The 24,152-nt window shown below is 45.6% G+C and overlaps 3 protein-coding genes across 16 annotated transcripts in view; 1 reads left to right on the top strand and 2 right to left on the bottom strand.

The window, feature by feature from the left end:
- Nucleotides 1–884: 884 nt before the first annotated feature.
- LOC110504157 (beta-crystallin B1-like) lies at nucleotides 885–5,897 on the bottom strand. Of its 3 annotated transcripts, XR_005041239.1 has the most exons (7): nucleotides 5,843–5,897; nucleotides 5,472–5,566; nucleotides 5,203–5,321; nucleotides 4,905–5,037; nucleotides 4,577–4,719; nucleotides 4,148–4,403; nucleotides 885–1,246 (listed from the first exon to the last, which is right to left on the bottom strand). XR_005041239.1 is itself a non-coding variant. In XM_036970406.1 (6 exons), the coding sequence occupies exons 2-6, from the start codon at nucleotides 5,559–5,561 to the stop codon at nucleotides 4,232–4,234; spliced, it is 657 nt and encodes a 218-aa protein (XP_036826301.1). In that variant the 5' UTR covers nucleotides 5,562–5,566; nucleotides 5,843–5,897; the 3' UTR covers nucleotides 3,792–4,231. The 3 variants fall into 3 exon arrangements, 2 of the variants coding, with proteins under 2 accessions (XP_036826301.1, XP_036826302.1); XM_036970406.1 differs by lacking the exon at nucleotides 885–1,246 and having other exon boundaries at nucleotides 3,792–4,403; XM_036970407.1 differs by lacking the exon at nucleotides 885–1,246 and having other exon boundaries at nucleotides 3,792–4,403; nucleotides 5,472–5,569; nucleotides 5,848–5,863.
- A 1,249-nt stretch (nucleotides 5,898–7,146) lies between these two features.
- LOC110505050 (beta-crystallin A1-2-like) lies at nucleotides 7,147–10,782 on the top strand. Its single transcript, XM_021583993.2, has 6 exons — nucleotides 7,147–7,224; nucleotides 7,880–7,962; nucleotides 8,093–8,211; nucleotides 9,494–9,635; nucleotides 9,805–9,947; nucleotides 10,143–10,782. Exons 2-6 carry the CDS (start codon nucleotides 7,888–7,890, stop codon nucleotides 10,288–10,290), a joined length of 627 nt encoding a protein of 208 aa, XP_021439668.1. The 5' UTR covers nucleotides 7,147–7,224; nucleotides 7,880–7,887; the 3' UTR covers nucleotides 10,291–10,782.
- An 11,309-nt stretch (nucleotides 10,783–22,091) lies between these two features.
- The window catches only part of LOC110505049 (catenin delta-1), a 29,719-nt gene continuing 27,658 nt past the window's right edge, over nucleotides 22,092–24,152 (bottom strand). For all 12 annotated transcript variants that reach the window (XM_036970419.1, XM_036970423.1, XM_036970426.1 and 9 more), the window contains one exon: nucleotides 22,092–24,098. In XM_036970419.1, coding sequence (XP_036826314.1) covers nucleotides 24,043–24,098 — 56 coding nt within the window. In that variant the 3' untranslated portion in view covers nucleotides 22,092–24,042. The remainder of the gene's footprint in view (nucleotides 24,099–24,152) is intronic.

The raw sequence follows: 24,152 nt of genomic DNA, 5'->3' as shown, positions 1-24,152 counted from the left end.
TTTTTGTTCTGTATCTATCGACGCGACCCAGTCGTTCGTTCTACATGTTCTATTGATATACTGGCAGGCAGCGTTCTTATCCGTTGCTTGCTAGTTAGCCAACTACGGCTAACTTACAGTCACGTCAAAGGAGCTAGCCAACAACACAGCTAAGACAATAACTTCAAACTGAAGCTGGAAAGACTGCAAACTAGCTGCACTTCGTTTCATTTGACATTTTTTTCAACTAATATTTCTTTGTATATACTGTATCCATAACAACACGTTCATTACTATGGGACAGCTGGAGATCGAATTTGAATATTGAAACAATTTCTCAAACGTCAGAGAGACAGACAGCAAGGTTTATACAAATCTCCACTGTTGGAAACTAAATGTTAGTCTAAAAGAAATGTGAGATAATGTCTTGATGATTTTTTATAGTGGAGATCAAGTTTAAAAATTGCCTGGCTGGGCTGATGAGACAGTAGATTGCGCAGTCAGATGGAACAGAGTTTTAAACCGCATTCCAGACGGTGTCTATTCCACAAGTTTCCACCGGGAAAAATCTATGACATTAAAATGCCTATACTGTTTCGTTGGTGGACAGTTGATGATTTATGAGCACCACCTAATGCGCAGGAGTGGAGAGGACTGAGGAGTTGAAAATGACCTGCAGTGCTCAGCTCTGACTTCATCTCAAAACATCTCATTTATGTATATTTTTCATGTTTTTTTGTTGTTGTTGCATATTCTCTTATCGGTATGTGTATTTTTATTACCTTTGACCTCAACATTGATGAATCTGTACTGATATGATTTTCATATTATGACCTGTTAGCACTTTTATTCACACAGTGTCATCTTGGTCATGAGAGTCATCGGTCACAATACAAAAGACAACGTTTTGAAATCAAGATTTTCCATTTTATTGAAAAGTTGGCCAGGATTCTGTACAGCAGAGAGGGTGTGCGATACACAGGGTCAGGAAGTGGGGGGAGGATATAGAAGATCCTTTTCCCATGGTACATCATACCCTGAGACGAGAATCATCATCGTTCCCTCTTTGGTGCTGCAATGGAAAGAAGGAATGTGGGATGGGGGGGGGGGGGGGGGGGGGGGGCAAGGTCGGACCACAGGAGAGAAAGAGAGGAGTAGAGATAGAGAGTGATGGAGGGGTTGTCTGATTTTCAGGTGTTCCCTTGCCAGGCGGTCCCTCTTCCTTGCTGTTTCAGATGGTTGGCTTCAGCCAGGGGTTCGGCAAGGCCTCAGGCATCTCTCCCCCTCTCAGTAAATATCATGGACACAATTAATTAAACCAATATCCCACACAATAGCAATGTAACTGGTTATAAAAACTTCATCATTTTGTGTGCTTGCTTATAACATATATTTCATAAAGCATTTCTCTCTGTCTCAACTCAGAAAGGCACTCACGGCGAAAGCTCTCTCTTCGGGAGGACAAACATTAACATACATTCAGTCCTTCACGTCCAGTTGTCATCAAGTAAAGTCTTGAGAAAATAAAATGCCTGAAAATATTTTTCAAAAGCATGAAAAGGTATTGATACGAGGTACTGTATAATAGAATATAGGCTGGATATAATCTCTTCATCTATCATATAGATTTTTAAAACTAATTTTCTCTGTTCACATGCACTGTTTTTCATAATCAATGTCATTATGTTCTCTCGATTCATGAAACTTCCCATCCCTCAATCCTCCCATCCCGTTATGCTGCAAGAAATACCTTGCCATAAGGAATCACCGAACTCTCCCAGCGAGCTCTCTAGTCACCGGCCTGCAGATAAATTGCTGAATGTCTCCTCCCCCCATTAGAAATGACTGATCTTCAATAGTTTGATCGCTAGAGGTAGTACCTGGTGAAACTTGGCCATAATTGTAGACCCCCTAAATTACTGGGCCAGCCCAGAGCAGGCTATGTAGGTCTTCCCACAGTCCTCACATTGGGACTTGGGCATACTGCCATGAATGTGGGCCCTGTACCTGCTGAGATTCCCCCTCTCTGAGATCCCAGTGCCGCATTCTAACCAGAGGTGGTGGATCAGCATTGTGTTTAAGCATGTTCCTACTGTCGTTGAAGCGTCTGTCGCAGCAGGGGCAGTGGAACGGCTTCTCCCTGCTATGGGTGTGAATGTGCCTTTCCCGGTCGTGCTGGGATTGAAGGCCTTCCCGCACTCCTGGCAGGCACAGTCTTTGGGTTTCTTTTTGGGTTCCAGAGACAAGGAGTAGGACACCACCACCACCTCTACCTCTTCCTCTTCCTCTTTAACTTCGACATTATGATGTTTTTTTTTCCTGTGCCGCAGCGGGGACACCCTCGAAGAGCAAGGATACTGGCGTCTGGGTCATGCTGGAAGGTCTGGGGGTCGAAAGGCACCCAGGTGGGGTCCTCTTCCCTCTCCTTGTCATCTGACGCAGAGTCTGAGCCCAGCATGTCAGAACGGGAGCGGCTCAAAGCCCTGTCGATGCTGGGACTCACCCAGGGCCTCGTCGTCCTCAATGGGGGGCTAGCCAGTCCTCAATGCCCTGGTTCCCCTATACCTCTGATTCTGTCTCAAACTCCTCCCTACTCACAGGATTGGAGCCTGGAGCCTGCAGCCTGTGAGGGCTGAGAAGAAGCCTGAGGCTTAGGGAGAGTGGAATACTTTGGACGTGGCACTCCTCCAGACTTCTTCAACTCTGCTTTCTCCTCCTCTGTCTTTGCATGATTGGCTGGATGTATGGGCATTATCACTTTTATACAACGGGTTACAAACATTTTCAAATAATGATTGACATTATTTTGATTCATTTATTCATACTATTTCATCCTTCCACAAGACATAGTCGCGACACAAATCTAAGGTTGCTACCCAAACCGGCTGGTTGGGTTCAATTGCCAGAGACACGACCAGTCGTTCAGTCTTTTTGTTCTGTATCTATCGACGCGACCCAGTCGTTCGTTCTACATGTTCTATTGATATACTGGCAGGCAGCGTTCTTATCCGTTGCTTGCTAGTTAGCCAACTACGGCTAACTTACAGTCACGTCAAAGGAGCTAGCCAACAACACAGCTAAGACAATAACTTCAAACTGAAGCTGGAAAGACTGCAAACTAGCTGCACTTCGTTTCATTTGACATTTTTTTCAACTAATATTTCTTTGTATATACTGTATCCATAACAACACGTTCATTACTATGGGACAGCTGGAGATCGAATTTGAATATTGAAACAATTTCTCAAACGTCAGAGAGACAGACAGCAAGGTTTATACAAATCTCCACTGTTGGAAACTAAATGTTAGTCTAAAAGAAATGTGAGATAATGTCTTGATGATTTTTTATAGTGGAGATCAAGTTTAAAAATTGCCTGGCTGGGCTGATGAGACAGTAGATTGCGCAGTCAGATGGAACAGAGTTTTAAACCGCATTCCAGACGGTGTCTATTCCACAAGTTTCCACCGGGAAAAATCTATGACATTAAAATGCCTATACTGTTTCGTTGGTGGACAGTTGATGATTTATGAGCACCACCTAATGCGCAGGAGTGGAGAGGACTGAGGAGTTGAAAATGACCTGCAGTGCTCAGCTCTGACTTCATCTCAAAACATCTCATTTATGTATATTTTTCATGTTTTTTTGTTGTTGTTGCATATTCTCTTATCGGTATGTGTATTTTTATTACCTTTGACCTCAACATTGATGAATCTGTACTGATATGATTTTCATATTATGACCTGTTAGCACTTTTATTCACACAGTGTCATCTTGGTCATGAGAGTCATCGGTCACAATACAAAAGACAACGTTTTGAAATCAAGATTTTCCATTTTATTGAAAAGTTGGCCAGGATTCTGTACAGCAGAGAGGGTGTGCGATACACAGGGTCAGGAAGTGGGGGGAGGATATAGAAGATCCTTTTCCCATGGTACATCATACCCTGAGACGAGAATCATCATCGTTCCCTCTTTGGTGCTGCAATGGAAAGAAGGAATGTGGGATGGGGGGGGGGGGGGGGGGCAAGGTCGGACCACAGGAGAGAAAGAGAGGAGTAGAGATAGAGAGTGATGGAGGGGTTGTCTGATTTTCAGGTGTTCCCTTGCCAGGCGGTCCCTCTTCCTTGCTGTTTCAGATGGTTGGCTTCAGCCAGGGGTTCGGCAAGGCCTCAGGCATCTCTCCCCCTCTCTCTCTCTTCCTCCGCCCCTCTCCCTCTCTTCTGCTCTTTCTCTTTCTCTCCTTCCCTGAGCCTCACTTGCTGGCCATAGTGTAGCATCCCTGCTGGTGCCACTGCATGTCACGGATACGCCTCACGGACTGGAACTGGGGGTGGCGGGCGCCGTACTCGTTGAAGTGTTTGAAGTCGCCCTTCTCCAGCAGGTACTGGGAGCCACGGTATCCAGGGAACTGGTAACCCACCCAGCTGGGGGGGGGGGGGGGGGGGGGGGGGGGGTGGAGAAAAACCTATGATGTCACTACGTAGGTCACTGATATAACAGCCGTTCTCCCACAGTCTTTTCTTTCTAGTTCTATGTGTTCTTAATTGTGAAATTAAACTGATTGCTTTCGCTGAATTGGTGAACTGGCAACACTTACGTTCCGCAGCTGACCATGATGCTGCCGACCCTGTCGGTGAAGCCGTAGGAGAACAGAGAGGGAACGTCATCGTCCATGATTTCCATCTTACGACCCTTGAACTCTCCAACCTCGTACAGGCAGATCTTGTGTTTCTCTGGGTCCTGGGAGAGAGGGGAAAGGATAGAGGTGTGTGATTATGAGGGAGGTCTTCCAAAGGAGAGACATTTTACAGGAGAGAGAGTTATAGAGCAGAGAGAGAGAAAAGTCAGAGAGAAAAATTAGAGAACAGAATTGACAGATGACAAAGAGAGAGGGGAATGGTGGAAGGCGAGAGGAGTGTACCCACCATGCGGACGGGCCTGAAGGACAGCAGGTAGTCGTTCTTCTGGCAGTTGCTCCAAGAGTCCCAACGGGGGTACTCTCCCTTCTCTAGGATGTAGTGCTCACCACATAAGTTCATCTGCTCGAAGCCCACGAAGCTACACAGGAGAGAAAGGCAGTGTCACATGACTGCACAGCCGCATTGACATATCTAATTATGATGCCACTTCTACCATTATCCCACAAAGCTACAGAGATAGCAGGACAATATTACATTACTAGCAACTAACATATAGTTAAAGCAACTGGAGCGGTTGACTTACGGTCCACACTCAACGCGGAGGGAGCGGACGCGGTCCATGCCCATCTCACACACGTTCATGCACTCGTTGCTGATCTCAACCATGCGACCCTGGAAGTTCTCCTGGTCGAACACAAACATCTGAGGGTGGGTGGGGGGGGGAGCAGAGAAGGAGAGAGACAGACAGATGAGTACAACGTAAACGCTGATGATGTCTGACTGTATCAGTGATCCAGTGGTATTCCATTAGATTGGATCCAGGAGACGTCCTGTCAGTTGGGGGCTACTTGCCTTGTAGGACATCGTGCCCATCTCGGACTTCTTGCTCTGGGCAGCCTTCCCGTCGGTCTGGGAGGCAGCCTTGGACTTATCACTGGACATGATGACTGGAGGGAGAGAGAGAGGGGGATGAGCATGGAGTGAATGGAATGGACGGTATCATGGGAACAGAGGGATATTTGGGGAAAGGATGGGGTTGGGGACACAGTCTATGTGTTTTAATATAGGGATGTGTACTATCAATGTGACATGTACTATTATAACTAGCTACTTGTAATTACTGATTTCAAAATGAAACACTGTTCTGTCTCCCACCCTCCTCCCTTTACCTGTGTATGCAGCGACCAGCATGTGTATGATGTATGTTTGTCTGCTGCTCTTACCTGTGTGTGTGTGTGTGATCTGCCTCACTCGGAGAGTGTGTGTGGCTCGGAGCGTGCCCCGCCCTTTTATATGCTGGCGCCCAGAGTAAGAGGATTAGACACAGAGAAACAAACCTGCTGAGGTCAGAACCACGGGACAATAGAACCACCGCATCATCAGAGAGGGACAGCCAGAGGGGAGGGGGCCAGCCACAGGGACCAATGAGATCCATAGTTCATTGAGAAGGATTGGAGGGGGGTTGATAGTGGAACACTGGTGATAGGGTCGACTACAAACAGATCAAGTATCTGAGAGATAGAGACAGAACACAGTAAAAGTATATGTTATAAGCAAGCACACAAAATGATGAAGTTTTTATAACCAGTTACATTGCTATTGTGTGGGATATTGGTTTAATTAATTGTGTCCATGATATTTACTGAATAGGCTCCCTATTTACACTACGAGGACATGTGCATTGTGCTATATCATCTGATCATGATTGTAATCAGTCACCAGTTTACGTTAGAAAATGAACATTTCTGGTCGTCTAGTCTCATCTCATCGCAATTCGTTTTGAGACAGTTGAATCGGAGCTCAGGCCTGAAGTCGTCATTAATAAATACTGTTTAAATGATGCATTATTGGAACTCACATTATCAGACTACAGGGTTTTGATTAAGATAGTATAATGTCTATAAGGTGTCAGTATGATTTAGGTGAAGTATGAGGAGTGAAGTTGAGTGGTGCAGTGTTTATTAATTATTAGATTTTTGCCTTGATATGTTTCTGTGTTTGGAGGGGCCAGGATATTATGGACAGTATATCAAGGATGGATGTGTGGCATGATTCAGGCATGTGTTTGTTTGTGTGTGTGTTTGGAGACTGAAGTAATACTATTGAAGATATGTCAAAAACGTTCTCATACTTAAACTTTTCCATCCTGTCCATTTTATATTTTATGCATATGTGTATACTGACATTTTTTTCCGCCTTTAATCCCCACATTCTCCACTTCTATCCCGGTCTTTGTGACCGCCACACGCCAGACTGCTGACCAGCACGAACTGACCGGGTTACTATTGTTCTTTTCCCATTCTGGGCAAACTCCGATCGACGAGCACAGAAAGGACTGGCGTTCCATAACATGTGCTGACCTGGCGTGTCGCGCGGTTTCGATGGAACGACCAACAAGAACAGGAGCACGCAGTGGTCCAGTGTTCCATGTGGGGAAAAAGTTATTGTGCGCGCACCAAGGCCCTGCACAATGGACGCGCTCCAAGAGGCGCGCTTCTCGTCAGTCCATATAAAACTGAAGCGCCAGGATCTCTCAAAAGCTCTTCGCGAGATAGCGTTAAGCGCGTGCCACTCCCGAGCTCATCACGAATAAGTGCCAAACTAGGTAAGGTGCCAACTCCGTTACGAATTTAATGAAAATTATAGGGACAGTAAGATATATTATAATGGGTTTATTCAAGACGCTTTTACACATTCATTTAAAACTCACCAAAAAGCACTAACCATGTTAACGTTGTTACACGTTAACCTGCAGTGCACATTGCATAGATTGGCTACATAATGTATGAACTCGTTTAACTGATCCTGGTTTCCATATTGCGCTGTTGTATGCGGGTGTAGCCTACTAACTTGAATGGACAATTAACGATGTGCTGTCTTATCGCTAGTCTTACACGACTGGCTATACTAGGGAGCAAGCTTGTTAGATAAAACAAAATAATGTTGCTTAATCATAGATTCATTGATCGGCTTTATTAGTATACCATTTAGTTTAGGGGACAGGTCGTTCATCCAAGACTATTTAGTGACATTTGTGACGTGTTAAAGTGTTAAAGGAATAGGTTTTGGTGTGACATTTATACTTATTCGTGTACACTTGAATACCAGTGTGAAGCTTTGATTACGGAATAACATAGAATATAATAATAAAAAATTTAAAAAAATGTTTACTCCGTATGTGTGTACTGTTGGTGTTGAGGTGAACGAGTGTTAGAGAGTTGGGGAGATTGTGTATCTGAAAGTCTGCCCCTGTCTTTTAGGTGTAAAGATGCACAGAACAACTAGATCCCCAATGATGCAAACCCTGGTCAACTCGGGAATGGGCATAGCTCCTTTCTTCAAGGTAACACACCTTTAAATTGAGACACATGCAGGGGCACACACCTTTGCATACGTGGAATGGGCCCTGTCACCTTAAATGTCCCTTTCTTTACCTCATCTTCCATTTCTTCCCCCTCTCCCTCTCTCTGTAGGTGACTGTGTTCGAGCAGGAGCACTTCCAGGGCAAGTGTCAGGAGTTCACCTCTGAGTGCTGTAACATCCACGAGTGTGGTCTGGACATCATCCGCTCCATCAGAGTGGAGAGTGGAGCGTGAGTCTCACGCTGTTCCGTCTGTTTAGTGTGTATGATTGATTAGGGATAGAGGAATACAAGTGTGTACTCTGTGTGTGTCTGTGTCTGTGTCTGTGTGTGTGTGTGTGTGTGTGTAGACTGTACTGTGAATTGCTTACTTACGAGTCCTTTCCCAACAATGTTAAAAAGTAAGAACATTTGCAAATAAAAATGAAAAATAGTAACACTATAAATAACAATAACGGGGCTATAGAATGTGAACGTGTGTGTATGTCATCAATATGCATGTGTGTGTTTTGTGTGTGTGTGTGTATGTGTGTGTTGGACTGTCAGTGTAAGCATGTGTGAGTGTGCGGAGTCATTGTAAGAGGGCCAGTGTAAAAAAGGGACAATGCAGTAGCCATTTGATACAATTGTTCAGCAGTCTTATGGCCTGGGGGTAGAAGCTGTTCAGCAGTCTTATGGCCTGGGGGTAGAAGCTGTTCAGCAGTCTTATGGCCTGGGGGTAGAAGCTGTTCAGCAGTCTTATGGCCTGGGGGTAGAAGCTGTTCAGCAGTCTTATGGCCTGGGGGTAGAAGCTGTTCAGCAGTCTTATGGCCTGGGGGTAGAAGCTGTTCAGCAGTCTTATGGCCTGGGGGTAGAAGCTGTTCAGCAGTCTTATGGCCTGGGGGTAGAAGCTGTTCAGCAGTCTTATGGCCTGGGGGTAGAAGCTGTTCAGCAGTCTTATGGCCTGGGGGTAGAAGCTGTTCAGCAGTCTTATGGCCTGGGGGTAGAAGCTGTTCAGCAGTCTTTTGGTCCCAGACATGGCGCTCCAGTACCGCTTGCCGTGCGGAAGCAGAGAGAACAGTCTGTGGCTTGGGTGACTGGGGTCTTTAACAATTTTCCCGGGCCTTCCTCTGACACCGCCTGTTATAGAGGTCCTGGATGGCAGGGAGCTCGGCCGCAGTGATGTACTGGGCCATCCGCACCACCCTCTGTAGCGCTTGCGATCGAGGGCGATGCAACCAGGCAAGATGCTCTCAATGGTGCAGCTGTAGAAGTTTTGGAGGATCTGTGGGGCCATGCAAAATCTTTTCAATCTCCTGAGTGGGAAGAGGCGCTGTAGCTCCTTTGCGACTGTGCTGGTGTGATAGGACCACATTAAGTCCTTGGTGATTTGGACACAGATGATCTTGAAGCTCTCGACCTGATAAATGAGTGAATGTGTAGACTCTGTGGGTGTTTTGGTTTATAGTGGCTGGTTCAATGTGTGTGTTTAAGATGCTAGTACAATGTGTTTAACTCTCTCTCTCCCCTCTAGCTGGGTGGGCTTTGAGCACCATGATTTCCAGGGCCAGCAGTTCATCCTGGAGAGAGGAGAGTACCCCCACTGGGACGCCTACAGCGGCTCCCTGTCCTACCACGTGGAGCGTCTCATGTCCCTGCGTCCCATCTATTGTGCTGTGAGTAAAGTGTGAGAGGAGAGAGAGAGAGAAAGAGAGAAAATGTGAATGTGTATCAATGCATTTTTTGGGCCAAACAGATTCATTCTTCTCCTTGAGAAACTCCCCCAAAAATATTGGAATATGTTCATCTTTGTGTGTGTGTATGTAACAGTCCTCTCTCTCTCAGTCCCACATGAGCAGTCGTATGATGATCTTTGAGAGAGAGAACTTTATGGGTCGCAGTGTTGAGCTGTGTGACGACTACCCCTCCCTGCAGGCCATGGGCTGGTCCATGCCCGAGGTCGGCTCCATGCACGTGCAGTGTGGCGCGTATGTTAGCCTCTATTATTCACCACACACACACACACACACACACACACACACACACACACACACACACACACACACAACGGGTGAGCAAACAGCTGTGGAAGCTGTGGTTTCATCCTCTGCGCACACCATTGATACACATGCCAGAGACACCAAAACGCAGTGTTACTTAATATTCCCTATCTTTTCCCTCAGCTTTGTGTGCTACCAGTTCCCCGGCTACAGGGGCCAGCAGTACATCATGGAGTGTGAGAGACACAGTGGAGACTACCAGCACTGGAAGAACTGGGGCTCCCACTGCCAGACCCCCCAGATCCAGTCTATCCGCCGTATCCAGCATTAAGGGGGGCTAGAGGCTAAGAGGCCCACGGACAACAAACCCAAAGTACCCCCCCCCCCCCGCCTTACCCTGACAGGAAGAGCAGTCGTCCCTAACTACCGATTCACCACGTACCACTGACACTCACAGCCGCGCCGAGGTACGATAACAGACTATATCGCACTGTAAAAGCACAGGAACACGCACACACATACTGACATGACTGAGACTCACAGACGTACCTATACTGATATAACACACACCGTGTCTTTTACCAGGTTAAAGCACCCGCACACCTGTGCTGTTCTACCTGAACCCCCCCCTTCCCCCCCAACCCCTCTGTCCAGGTCATCTGGGCTGAGCGGGGAGCCAAGCCCCACACCGTGCTCGAACCAGAGGAGAGGTCAACGTATCCTCAGAAAACAGTTTCAAGATGGCTGCCTCTGTAGCGCAGCTCTGATGTGATGTGTGTAGAGGTTGAACCACAGGTTACCTAATAAACTAATGTTCACTTCAGTCGTTCAGGCCTGTCCTATCATTGTGTGTTGTGTGTGAGTGTAGGACAGGGGTCTCCAACCTTATCAAGCATGAGAGCCACTTTGAAAAAATTAAACATGTCACAAGCTATTCCTTTTTTTTTGTGCTTTTAAATAGGCATATTCTTCTCTTCCCCGGGTCCTTGGTGTACAAGAGAAAGTAGTGTACTGTTTTGTCAACATACCTGGTAACATAATGGTTCATAAACAACTTTGAGGGGAGCGCTATAAAATCTGTGATTTAAAAAACAAACAAATTCAGTTATATATTTTACCAAATTATGTTCTCTGTTGTATTTTTCCTGGATTTAGAATTTTGGGGGGTTTTCACTCTCAAAATTACAATTGTTCACGACAACAAAATTGGATGTTTTGAGTCCATGCTTAAATCACATCTGGAAGAAAATTAACAAATGTAGATGTTTTTGTGTAATTCCCCTTTAATTGTGTATCTGGCCCTATAATTGCGAATTTAGCAAGTGAAGAATGTGCCATCTAATGTGCTGGTATATCGATGGTTCTGTACCGCTGCTGCTCATTTTATGGCAAGGTTTGCAAATAACAAATAATAGATACAAATGATATACTTACATATGATATACTTTTGCCAGGTTAGCCTACTTTGCAGTTAACATTGAATTGAGAATGTTTCGGGGAAAGTACTGAGTGATAGACAAACGCGCGCACCACACAGACAGGGGCAATATTGCTGGAAATTAATTGGCATATAGTGTGTTAGGTTTGGCTTTTTAACCCAATAGCGGCTAACCAGGGCTGGATTAATGTCAAAGCTATGTTGATTAGATAGCAGCTGGGAGCTTGCGGTGTCTGATACTTGTTAGATTTGTTTATGACAGTTTGCGATGGAACACATGAAAATTGCATGTAGTTTCAGGTGGGCTGCGAGCTACTGGTAACTCGCGATCGACCTGTTGGGGACCTCTGGTGTAGGAAATCTATAACACGTGCCATACGGGAGGCAACTTTGTAATGATCAGCATAATAAGCATCTTAAGATGTGATATTTGGTTCTAACATAATAAATCAAGGACTTGCATACTGCATGGCAAACCCTCTAATAAACATGGGAATAACTGAAAAACGACTCCACAAATGAACCTGTTGCGTTTTACAAAAAATGAATACCCTTGTGTCAGTCATAGAGATCACCGTCACCACCTGCTGACCACTTAAAGACACTACAACGCCGCTACAGACGTTCAAGCTATTTAGGCTGCACTTAAAATAGATTCACACAAGGACACACAGGTATTAAGAACATCTTTAATCTCGTAATCTGGTTAAAAAACTGAAAACAGTCAAACTGCTGGGGAGAACAGTAATAATGAGAAGCAACAGCAAGAACAATGATGACAACAAGACCCATGAGGCTAAGTGATTTCATTCTAGAACAGTCAGAAGCAGAATCGGATGATGGTAGGCCTGTGATGATTGACACTCAACCAACCAGAGCCCTCAATTCCTGCGAAACTAAACTAACAGCCGTGTAAAACCCGATTTGGTGGCAACTCACCAAAAAAACAACATTTGCTATATGAACCCAAACTCCTCTCTACAAGAGGCTAGTAAAAGCTTGCGTTTTTCTACACGGGTCATTGAAAACCTAAACACAATGATGTGTTAAAAGGTCTGGGCAGTGAGATGTAGACAAAGAAACAGAACAACTGACACACACATTCAAAACTGACAATCTATGTGCTGAAAACTAGAACTCATGCACAGAGCCCTATAAGCTGGGAGAGGTAGAAATAGGTACAGCAACGTATCAAATACTTCCTCTTATTTGTTTTATTTGTTTTACCTCCATTCGTCCTCTTCTGTTTAACAATTGGTAACTTGGATGAACTCAATCACCCAACTTTCACAAACACCCAAATCCTTCTTTTACGTAAACACTCCTGCTTCTCCATCAAGCAGAAACCTGTACATTCCTCGTTGTTTTGCGATGGCTGTCTGTGTGGTAGCCCTCTGAGTTTGTACTTGGAGATTTGTCCATACCTCCTGTCACCTAGCAGGGAGGGAGAAGCAGGTTGGTCACTCTGTAGGGAAGCAGGGATAGGGCGGGCATGTTTATACTGTAGAAGTAAAAAAATAAATACAAACTCTGATTAGAGTTGAGTGTGATAATCTGCTCAGTCTTGACCATGTAGGCTACCGTGTCGGCAGTCCCCTCAGTCAGAGCAGACATGACAGATCCGATAGAAGGGGCGTGGGTCCAAATCTCCTCCAATGACATTGATATCTTCCTCTGAACCAAGCCCCGCTAAAGCCCCCAAACACATCCACTTCCTCTTGCTCCCAGCTTCCTGTTGACCCTTCGATGTCCACCTGTTGTGGACATCAAAGGATGGGAGACTGGAGGCTTTACTATCCCAGAATGCATCTGAACTGGGACCTTCCACTCTGCTATTTGGATTGCTGGGTTGTGGAGTTCTGTTGTCTGTTTATCTGCGCTGTCTGTCATCCATTCTTCTAGATGCTCTTCAATCGCTCCGATGTCCTCCACACCCATTTCTTCTTCCCTTTTCTCCATCTCTTCATCCATACATACGTTTCTCCCTCTCTTCTGTATGATCGGTCCTTTGTGGTTTGAGCTCGGTCCATCCTGTTTCCTCTCCTTGTCCCTCTCGTTCCCCCTCTCCATCTCTCACTCAGCTCTGTGTCTGCAGGACCACCCTGTTTTTCTGGAAGGCTGAGGAGGCAGTTACCTGAGTGACATCGACATCCTCCTCCTCTGTGGTCACTTCCTTCCCAGACTCCTCTCTGTCCTCGGGGTGTACCTACTCAACAGGCTGGGGGTTCTGGACCTGTGAGCGTATGGGCCGGTGGGACTAGCTCTGCTTCTGGACTTGTCCTCGCTGGCTCTCTCTCCTCCCCTCCCTTTGTCATCTCCTCCTCCACTCTCCTCCTCGCTGGCTCTGTTTCTCGCTTGTCCTCGCTGGCTCTGTTTCTCGCTTGTCCTCGCTGGCTCTGTTTCTCGCTTGTCCTCGCTGGCTCTGTTTCTCGCTTGTCCTCGCTGGCTCTGTTTCTCGCTTGTCCTCGCTAGCTCTGTTTCTCGCTTGTCCTCGCTGGCTCTGTTTCTCTCTTGTCCTCGCTGGCTCCGTTTCTTGCTAGCTCTGTCTCTCTTGTCCTCCCTGGCTCCGGTCCTTTCTCCCACCCCAGCTGAGGCTTCTACTCTCCTCTTTTTCTTCCTCCTCCTTGTTTCTCCCTCTAGGCTGATCTGTTCTGCAAGGAGGCTGGTCTGTTCAGGTGGAGCTGGAGGGCTAGTAACCTTCGGTCTGCCTCTCCCTCTCTTCACGATAGCCACTGCCCCAGACAGTCCCCTCACATTCTTCTCGCTCTGTCTGATTGGCTGTCTCACGTCTGAGCTTCTTGGGGGTTCTGATTGGGGGATTGGGGATTTCTGGGTAGTGTCAGACTCTACTGCTGGCCGGGCTTTGTTCTAAGAGAGATGACTATAATTAGACCACTCAGCCATAACACATCTATACAAATTATACACTGCTAACAATTTACTGAAGAATACATGAAGTACCCCGAGTAAATAGTAATAAATGTTTCATAACAGAAAATGTTGAGGAATGAGCTTTGATCTTTTCAGCCGACCTGATTGGGCCGTTGCCCTTCGAGACTCCACCCCTGGTAACACCTTAGTCTTTCTTCTCCAGTCTAAGGGTTAGAGGTGTGTTGCTGTGTTCTGGTTGAGGCGTGTATACCTGGGCCAGGTGTGTGTTACTCTGCCCAGGGTTAGAGGTGTGTTGCTGTGTTCTGGTTGAGGCGTGTATATCTGGGCAAGGTGTGTGTTACTCTGGGCTGTGTGACTGTCGCTTTGCTCTTCTCTGACTTGAGTGCTTGGGGTTCTGTGTGCAGCTGTGCTGGTCTGTATCTATGCTCCACTATAGTTCCTGAGGGCAGTGTAAGGCTCCGAGAGGCTGGCTGTGCTCTGATTGTCTACCTGTGTGCAGCTTGATCCCTCACCCTGTCCCTCTTCCCTTGAGTTGGCTGCTGCCACCTGCAGCTCAAATGACCTGAGGAATTGATCCAGGATGTCACTCAGCTCGCCCTCCCCATGCTGTTGCTGCAGCCCCACTTCTGATGATGACTTGGCACTTTCAGAAAGGTCACCCCCACCGGTCACCTTGGCAACAGTGTCCATGGTGCTAGGAGCTGCTACGGCAACATCCCTGCCGGTGTCCTGGTCTAAGCCCATCATGATGTCCTCCAGCAGGCGGTCAAACTGCTCGGCTGAATTACATGGGTAGGGAATGGAAGGGGATGGGGGGTAGAATTACATGGGTAGGACATAGAAGGGGATGGGGGGTAGAATTACATGGGTAGGACATGGAAGGGGATGGGGGGTAGAATTACATGGGTAGGACATGGAAGGGGATGGGGGGTAGAATTACATGGGTAGGACATGGAAGGGGATGGGGGGTAGAATTACATGGGTAGGACATGGAAGGGGATGGGGGGTAGAATTACATGGGTAGGCCATGGAAGGGGATGGGGGGGTAGAATTACATGGGTAGGACATGGAAGGGGATGGGGGTAGAATTACATGGGTAGGACATGGAAGGGGATGGGGGGTAGAATTACATGGGTAGGACATGGAAGGGGATGGGGGTAGAATTACATGGGTAGGACATGGAAGGGGATGGGGGGTAGAATTACATGGGTAGGACATGGAAGGGGATGGGGGGTAGAATTACATGGGTAGGACATGGAAGGGGATGGGGGGTAGAATTACATGGGTAGGACATGGAAGGGGATGGGGGGTAGAATTACATGGGTAGGACATGGAAGGGGATGGGGGTAGAATTACATGGGTAGGACATGGAAGGGGATGGGGGGTAGAATTACATGGGTAGGACATGGAAGGGGATGGGGGGTAGAATTACATGGGTAGGACATGGAAGGGGATGGGTTTGACCAGACCTCTCTGCCACTTTATCACTGGGAAGCCATCCTGGGGCAGAGGACTTCACCAAACACATAATACACTTGTTAGAATTTACGGCATTGGCAAGTGAAGAATGCACAAACACATATAGTTCTAAAACCAAATAGATACAGTTGAAGCCAGAAGTTTACATACACACAAATTTATTTTTAACAAACTATAGTTTTGGCAAGTTGGGGAGGACATCTCGTTTGTGCATGACACGTAATTTTTCATGGAAAATTCCAGAAAATTATGTAATGGCTTTAGAAGCTTCTGATAGGGTAATTGACATCATTGGAGTCAATTGGAGGTGTACCTGTGGATGTATTTCAAGGCCTACCTTCGAACTCAGTGCCTCTTTGCTTGACATCATGGGAAAATCAAAAGAAATCAGCCAAGACCTCAGAAAACAATTGTAGACCTCCACAAGTCTGGTTCATCCTTAGGAGCCATTTCCAAATTCCTGAAGGTACCAAGTTCATCTATACAGAAAATAGTACGCAAGTATAAACACCATGGGACCAAAGATCATACTATTTGGAGAAATGTCCTCTGGTCTGATGAAACAAAAATAGAACTGTTTGGCCATAATGACCATCGTTATGTTTGGAGGAAAAAGGGGGAGGCTTGCAAGCCAAAGAACACCATCTCAACCGTGAAGCTTGGGGGTGGCAGCATCATGTTGTGGGGGTGCTTTGCTGCAGGAGGGACTGGTGTACTTCACAAAATATATGGCATCATGAGGGAGGAAAATTATGTGGATATATTGAAGCAACATCTCAAGACATCAGTCAGGAAGTTAAAGCTTGGTCGCAAATGGGTCTTCCATATGGACAATGACCCCAAGCATACTTCCAAAGTTGTGGCAAAATGGCTTAAGGACAACAAAGTAAAGGTATTGGAGTGGCCATCACAAAGCTCTGACCTCAAACACATAGAAAATGTGTGGGTAGAACTAAAAAAGCCTGACTCAGTTACACCAGCTCTGTCAGGAGGAATGGGCCAAAATTCACCCAACTTATTGTGGGAAGCTTGTGGAAGGCTATCCGGAATGTTTGACCCAAGTTAAACAATTTAGAAGGCAATGCTACCATATACTAATTGAGTGCATGTAAACTTCTGACACTCTGGGAATGTGATGAAAGAAATCAAAGCTGAAAGAAATAATTCTCTCTACTATTACTATATGACATTTCACATTCTTAAAATAAAGTGGTGATCCTAACTGTCCTAAGACAGGGAATTTTTAATAGGATTAAATGTCAGGAATTGTGAAAAACTGAGTTTAAATGTACTTGGCTAAGGTGTATGTAAACTTCCGACTTCAACTGTATGTAATAACTGAGTTGTGTGACTGTGTGTCAGAGAGATGTCACTTAAGCTGCTGCCATGCATTCTGTTGGCCCCTCCCTTCTCTTCTGCCCTGCAGCGAGGCTTCACCCCTCTCCCCACACCAGTGATCTCCTACCCCTCACTCTGCCCTCGCTTCTTTAGATGGATCTTGATTGGCTGCATCAGCTCCCGGGGCTTCAGGTAGTTTCCAGCCGACCACGTCTGCGCCCCTCCCCCTCCTGCAGGCTCAGACTCCCCACCTCCACAGTCTTCCTCTCTGGGACACCTCCACCAGCCTGCTCAACTTCAGACCCTTTCATCCTCGCTGCTTCCCTTCCCCCTCCCTCCACCACCTCCTCCTCCTCTCGGCTCTGTTCCTCCTCTCCTGGCTCCACCCCCCCACCTCCCCCTGACCCCCCTCCCTCTCAGGTTCTCCTCCTGTGGTTGGGTGAGATCTGATGAATCCAGAGATGTTTCCCTCAAAATAACCATTCTGTCTCTCCCTCCCCCTTGTCCAAGTCCTCCCCCTCCTGGTAGCCCCGTCCCCCCATGTCTGGGGGGGGGGGGGATTTGAGGTGAAGGGAGCCCCTCGTTGACATGCTCTAGGCAGACAGGAACACAGGGGGGATGGATGGAGGGATGAGAGGAATGGGGGGAGGATCTAAACAGGTGCAGATTCACCAGAAGGCATGAGGATGGTAGAATTGGGATTGTTAGGGGTTTGATTCTCAGCTAACGGGCAGTTTAGCAGGTGAGACAGGGGGGTGTAAGGAATATTAGGAGGGAGGGAGCGGTACGGAGAGGGGAACAGGGACAATAGAACCAGAGGCATTCCCTGGATGTCCACAGCAGACAGATGGGCCCAGGGGAGAAGACACCATTGAAGTCCCCTGTATCGGTTACACTCCCCTTTAACTCACAGGTCTGAGTCCCGGAGTCTTTTCATACCGAGTTGGTTTCACCTTCTCTCTGAGCTTCCTGGTGAGAGCTTCTGCTCTTCACTTCTCCCTCCCATCTTTCTCACTGCCTGAGCTTCACTGCTCTGCAGGGGGTCTGTCACCCTGTGAAAGCCCCTCCCTCGGTCTATCCTCCTCCACCAAGCTTTGACCCACTCTTCCTTGACTGCTGGACCAAATCTCCCACCTCCCTTGTCATCTCTCGTTCCGACCTTCACCAGTCCTTGGATACCCAGCCTGGCAACAGCAGCAGCAGCGGTCACTTCCTGCCTCTCCACCTCCCCCACCATCTTCCCAGAGTACAGAAAGCCCACCAACCTCAGCAGGGTGCAGGCCACCAAAGCCTGGAACTCCAGTAGGTGGTTCTGCCCAGAGGGAGATGGACAAAGCACAAGACAGCTGGGGGCTCTGGACGGATAGGATTCAACTGTGGGCTTGAATTAGCTATTTTGGCTACATCAGATGACACATATTAGCTAATCAGCCCATCTGTTAAAAGCATTTAGTTATGAGTTTAGACTAGAGGCAAGGCAAAATGACTTCATGAGTTTAAAATTTAGGGCATAATCACATCATCCTTTATGTAATCTAAATTGCAATCAGGGTATTGCAGACTTTGGTGACAGGGGCGGTGAATTGACAGACAGCTACATAATCACAGCCAAATTAGCACGTCAGCTAGCTAGCTGTGGTGATGTGCACCAGCTACAAACACTTGACTCAACCAATGAGTATACTGATAATATTTGAAGTGGCGGACCATGCAAATAGTTTGTTGAAGTGCACTCTGTATTAGCATTCTAGAAATAACTCATTTGTTTAACCGTGTAATTAGATAGCTAGCCAGTAAAAGTACATTCACAGACATCTTGCACCAACAGCTGCTAACGTTTGCTAGGCTAGCTAGTTGACAGAACAAAATCACAGATCGCTTTACTCACCTTTCTCCAAATCCCTTGATGTGTCCTTTTCTCAAAATAAAAACTGAAACTCCAAAAGCATCGAAAATGCTTAGTGCATAAAAGTTGAAATCATTATTGTTATTTGTAAACAGACTGTGTTTTTCATTATTTAACTCTTAATTGACTGAAAGCTAGCCTGCTTGTCACGCTCAATTTGGTGAGGTGATTGACTGGTCACCGAACACTAAATGGGTTGCCATGTGTGTGCGCACCTGTAATAAATCTATGTCTATGTGAAAACCCTGCAAAAAAAAAAAAAAGCTGGCTATGTGTGTAGTATGGACTATAAAATGTACAGACAAGTAAATTTGTTCAAACCCAAACTTTATTCACCATCAATTTGCATTTTTCTCCCAAAATAAAAACAATTATTCCCCTCTTTCATGAATTGTATTCATCTGAAACAGTTAAAAAAGGCCTACCGGAATTTAAATCACCGTCACACAGACAGTTATACAGGGCTAATAAATCTAGTTTAAGACAGAGCATTGCAGTCTAATTATTGCTTAGTTATGGTCCAGACTCCTAATCTGCACGTTATACATAGCCCAATGGGCTGTTGAACAGACGTAGGGACACAATTGAGGCAATCAAAGACAGAAAGAACCCTCAGGGAGTCGGCGTGCTGATCTAATCATGATCTGATTAGGAATTCCATCGTAAATTCCACAGGGAGATTCTAAAAACCTTTGATCCACCTTCAAATAGAATCTAATGGCACAGGTAGAAGCATCCGAATTCCACGACTCCAGTTCAACGGGTTCCATTCCCTGTGTGCTCAAAAGGATCAGGGTAAAGGACCGGGTTTGAGGGTGCCGTATCCTTGTGCGGTTTGGGTCTTGGCCAACGTTCCTCGAACTTCTCAAAGAAGAGTGGATCGGTGAATGGCCCGGAGTAGATTATGTGCTGGATCAGGTACATGATTGCCACGACCATTGCACTGATCAGAAAGAATGGTATGAGCGGTCGCAGGTAAGCCCACACGACCCCCACCTCATACGACAACGATCCAAAACCACCTTGGTTACCAGTGTGAGAAGTGTGGCGAGACGAGCCTGGGAACAGGGTGGGAGACCCATCCCGCGCACCCCGCGTGTTGGAAGGCGGGGGAGAGAGGTAATCCATACTGGAGTAATAGAATGAACACTATTGCAAAACTGTCTGAATAGTTCAGTTATTTTACAGCCGGATGTCTTCAATTAGGCTAATAATCCATGGGGGAAAAATATGAAAGGAACATTCTCTAATTCTGTAGTTCCAGTGTCTTGGCACTCTAATCGCGTGGTCCAGACAATTCCTGTGCGCAATAGCCTGGGTACGATGTTGCTCTCGCTCACAGACAGTCACACACAAACACTAGTTACCCCCAGGGCTTGTGAATGGTCCATGGCTCTTAATGGTCAGAGTTTGACCTGAAGAGTTGATTCATCACGGGTCAACGTGATTAAATCCTCAATAAAATGCCATTGTCTCGGTCTCAATCGGTTCTTTAAAATTGTCCTTCTCCTGCCCTGCTGTGTTGATTCTGGAGGAATATGACACTGCGCATGATTGAGAGAGCAAATGAAGGAGAGTGGATTCTTTAAATAGATGTAGTACCAGTAACAAGGGAGCCAGGAGAAAGAATCTGCTGGGGAGAGGGACACAGGCCACATGCATACAGTACACACGCTTGCATGCATTCTATTAAAACACCTATTCTCTCTTACAGACACACACTATTCGCTCTCACACCCCCAAGAGTCGTAGTGATCCATCCAACAGCTGTAGTTTAATTGCATAGGCCAGTGTTTCCCCAACTCCAGTCCTCAAGTACCCCCAACAGTACATATTTTTGTTGTGGCCCCGGACCAGCACATTAGATGAGTCTCTAATCATCAAGCCCTTGATAAGTTGAATCACAACATTGAAAATGTGTGCTGTTGGGGGTACTGGAGGACTGGAGTTAGGAAACACTGACCTAGGCTATAAGATGAAGAGATGCCTCAAAGGGTTTTACAAGCAGACATTGAGGCACTTTAAAAAGGTTCAATGCAGCAATTTTTTTCCCTCAAAATTATTTCTGGTTAACAATTAAGTACCTTAGTGATTTTGTTTTGAATTAAAAATAGCTTCTTAGCAAAGAACAATTTCTCAAGCAAGAATTTTGCTAGGACTGTCTGGGAGTGGGCAGGGGGAAAGTGAAAATGAGCTGTTATTGGCTGAGAGGTTTGGAAACATTTCTTATTGGTCTATTAACCAATTTACCGCCTGGTGCCGCCACCAGGCAGGCAAAAACTCCATCCTACCAAAACAGGTAGAAATTTCAGCCACTTTTCAAAAAGCTTTTACACCTAAAGGCATTAACATCATTCAAAATATTTTTCCAACCTCACATTTTTGACTATAGTGGGCCTTTAAAGCCCTTATATTTAACCAAATCACCACCACACAATACATTATGTACCCCCCCCGGTAATCTTCTCACAGCGTGAGACATGAGACAAAAAGCGACTGAGCACATCAACACTAAACATTAATCTGTGGTCAAATGTTCCCCAGGGTCATGTTAGCCTTTTAGAAAGCTTATCCTGGCTTTAGAGACAGCGCAATAGCAATGGCTTGGGTTCGGGCTATAATATTGGCCAAGGTATAGACTCAAAAGCAAATTCGGAGGGCTAAAGAAACTATTTTAGGCATCTCAAATGTTGTAGAAGCATACTTTAAGGAGGCACAAGACTGAGCAGACCACAAAGCTTAAAAGCCTTCATGAATATTAAAGGTGTGAATGTGTGTTTGAAGAGAGGGAGTCTGGTTACCCAGACAGACTAAGCTGTACCCCTTTAATTAGATGCGTTTATCCCCAAGAGCACATCTCCAGCTGTCACACGCACACAAAACATGCTACTTGATACCGATAGACCTCGCCAGTGTGCTAACGCTAGTTAGCATTGGCTCACGAAACTACCTCAAAACTTCCTTCATACTGAACACAGATACATAAAAACGGTACCCACAAGTTCCTCCGACTCTGGGGAAGTAGATTAAGGGCCATATTGCCAAAAATCCCGAAGTAGCCCTTTAAAAACATCAAATCTGGTCTGAGAAAAGATCTTTATTTTATAAAAACAGCATTGCCAGTTACATACTCTTACTGAAGAAAATGAAACCTTTCAGAGCCAAGGCAAGTTCATCATATTTGTACATGAATAGGCAATGCTACAGAGAAACGACGCATGTGGCAACCATATAAAAAAAAAAATTTAAAAAAAGTTGAGTAGTCTCCTTTGCCATTAAAGAAAAGTTACAAAAGCAGAATAAAATAAAAAGTAGAATAGAGATTGCATAATGCTTCACCCACCACTCCCAACAACCATTCCCAAATCAGAAAACAATATTAAAAACCCAAAACACGGACACAAAATGAAAAGTCAAAGTATATATAAAAAAATAATAAAAAAATTAAAAAAATGCTCCCAAAATGTGCTTTTCATTTCCCCCCCTAGTCTATGCTCAAGTCTGGTCCTACCGTCTGTTTATACTTGAGTTACCTCTGAGGAATCCAATTCTCCCGAAACACAAGTGTAATTTCTACAGAAAACCAACCCCTCTTTTTCAACCAATGCCTTTTGGGTCCATACGTACAGCACATTGTTCTGGCTAGTGTAACAGCAAGTACTGACTGAACTAGTGTTATTGTTAGTGGTATAGGAGGTTCAGAGCATTGCTGATAGAACAGACGATTCATGTTTAACATGCGGAACCAAGAATCTGCCAGCTCTATGCAAAAGATTGATCACGGAAGCGGTCCAAAACAATCCACCCTAGGGAACAGGCCCCGGGTCTGTAGTGGGGTTCTGTATAATAGTGTGGGGAATGCGTCCCTAGTGTTATAGTTTAGTGTTGGAATGTTATCGAGCGTATGAGAAAATGTAGGACTAAGAGCTGTGGTGCTTGTTAACCGTGTGTGAACAGTAGTATTCCTGCTACCGGCACAGCAGCAGCAAAACCCACACTCCAATAGGTGTATGAGATCGCACTCTCACAGCCATCGTTAACCACAGACTCAGGAGGGTTCCAAAAAAATAAGCAATGTAAAAAAAAATAAGGTATCACAACAAGAGAAATAGAGGCAGTTGGTACATCTGTAAAAGCCACAATTGAAAAGAAACCGAGACAACACAAATGATATTTGCAAAAGGAGTAGAAAAAACATGAAAGCACACAATATGAAGTCCTTAAAAATAAAAAAAAAACAGGCTCATATGGGTTGTTTGTTTGTTAAATAAAACCACTCATGCACACACACAGGTCTCAGGTCTCCTGTATGGCCCTCACTTACACACCGGCCTCACACGCTCCTCCCAACTACCCCAAAACCAACCAGCCTGTAATATACCTAGAAAAGGTGAAAATAACTCCTATACAAACATTCTGAACCTATGAGGACCGAGCCCCATTGGTCCAGCAGCCACGCATGACCTTTCCACTCACCAATCCCAATCTGGGTACCACTTAAATTAAAATCAACCCTAAAAAAAAAGCTATAGACACCTTCCTCCCCAATCAAAACATTTCCTCTTTTTATATACAAACACATACCCTACAGATATTAAAAATAAATTCATCTCAGGATGCAGATGGCAGTAATCCGATTCACGACGATGAAAATAACAAAACACTTGGATGAGTATGAGGATTCTAACAAACGACAGGAAACACTCATCAAGCCAAATGTTGGATGTAAGTAACCAGAAAACAGAAATAAACAATGATTGTCAAACAAAGACTATTGCCTTGAGAAAAGGGAATATCAATATAATTTAAATAACAGGGAATATATTTCTGACGCTACTATGGTGTGTGTGTGTGTGTGTGTGTGTGTGTGTGTGCGCGTGTGTGTGCGCGTGTTCAGTTTGAGTGTTTAATATCACTCTGATTGCAACACAACCACTTTCTTTGGATGGCAACCCTCATAGCCTTGCGATGGAAGGAGAGAAAGAGGGGGATGAGAGAGAGCAAGTCCATGGATCTCTAGTGTTCTCTGCTCAGCAGGGGCAGGGTTGGGGCAGCTCACCCTGGGTAATGCACACCATCAGTTCTTCTGGAGGAAGAAGACGATGATAAATACTGTTATCAGTGCATGTGGTAATATTTA

This window comes from Oncorhynchus mykiss, chromosome 31 (genome assembly GCF_013265735.2).
Source record: "Oncorhynchus mykiss isolate Arlee chromosome 31, USDA_OmykA_1.1, whole genome shotgun sequence".
In the NCBI taxonomy this organism is placed as follows: Eukaryota; Metazoa; Chordata; class Actinopteri; order Salmoniformes; family Salmonidae; genus Oncorhynchus; species Oncorhynchus mykiss.
Note: the sequence above shows the minus strand (reverse complement) of the source record. Positions and strands in the feature narration are given on the sequence as shown.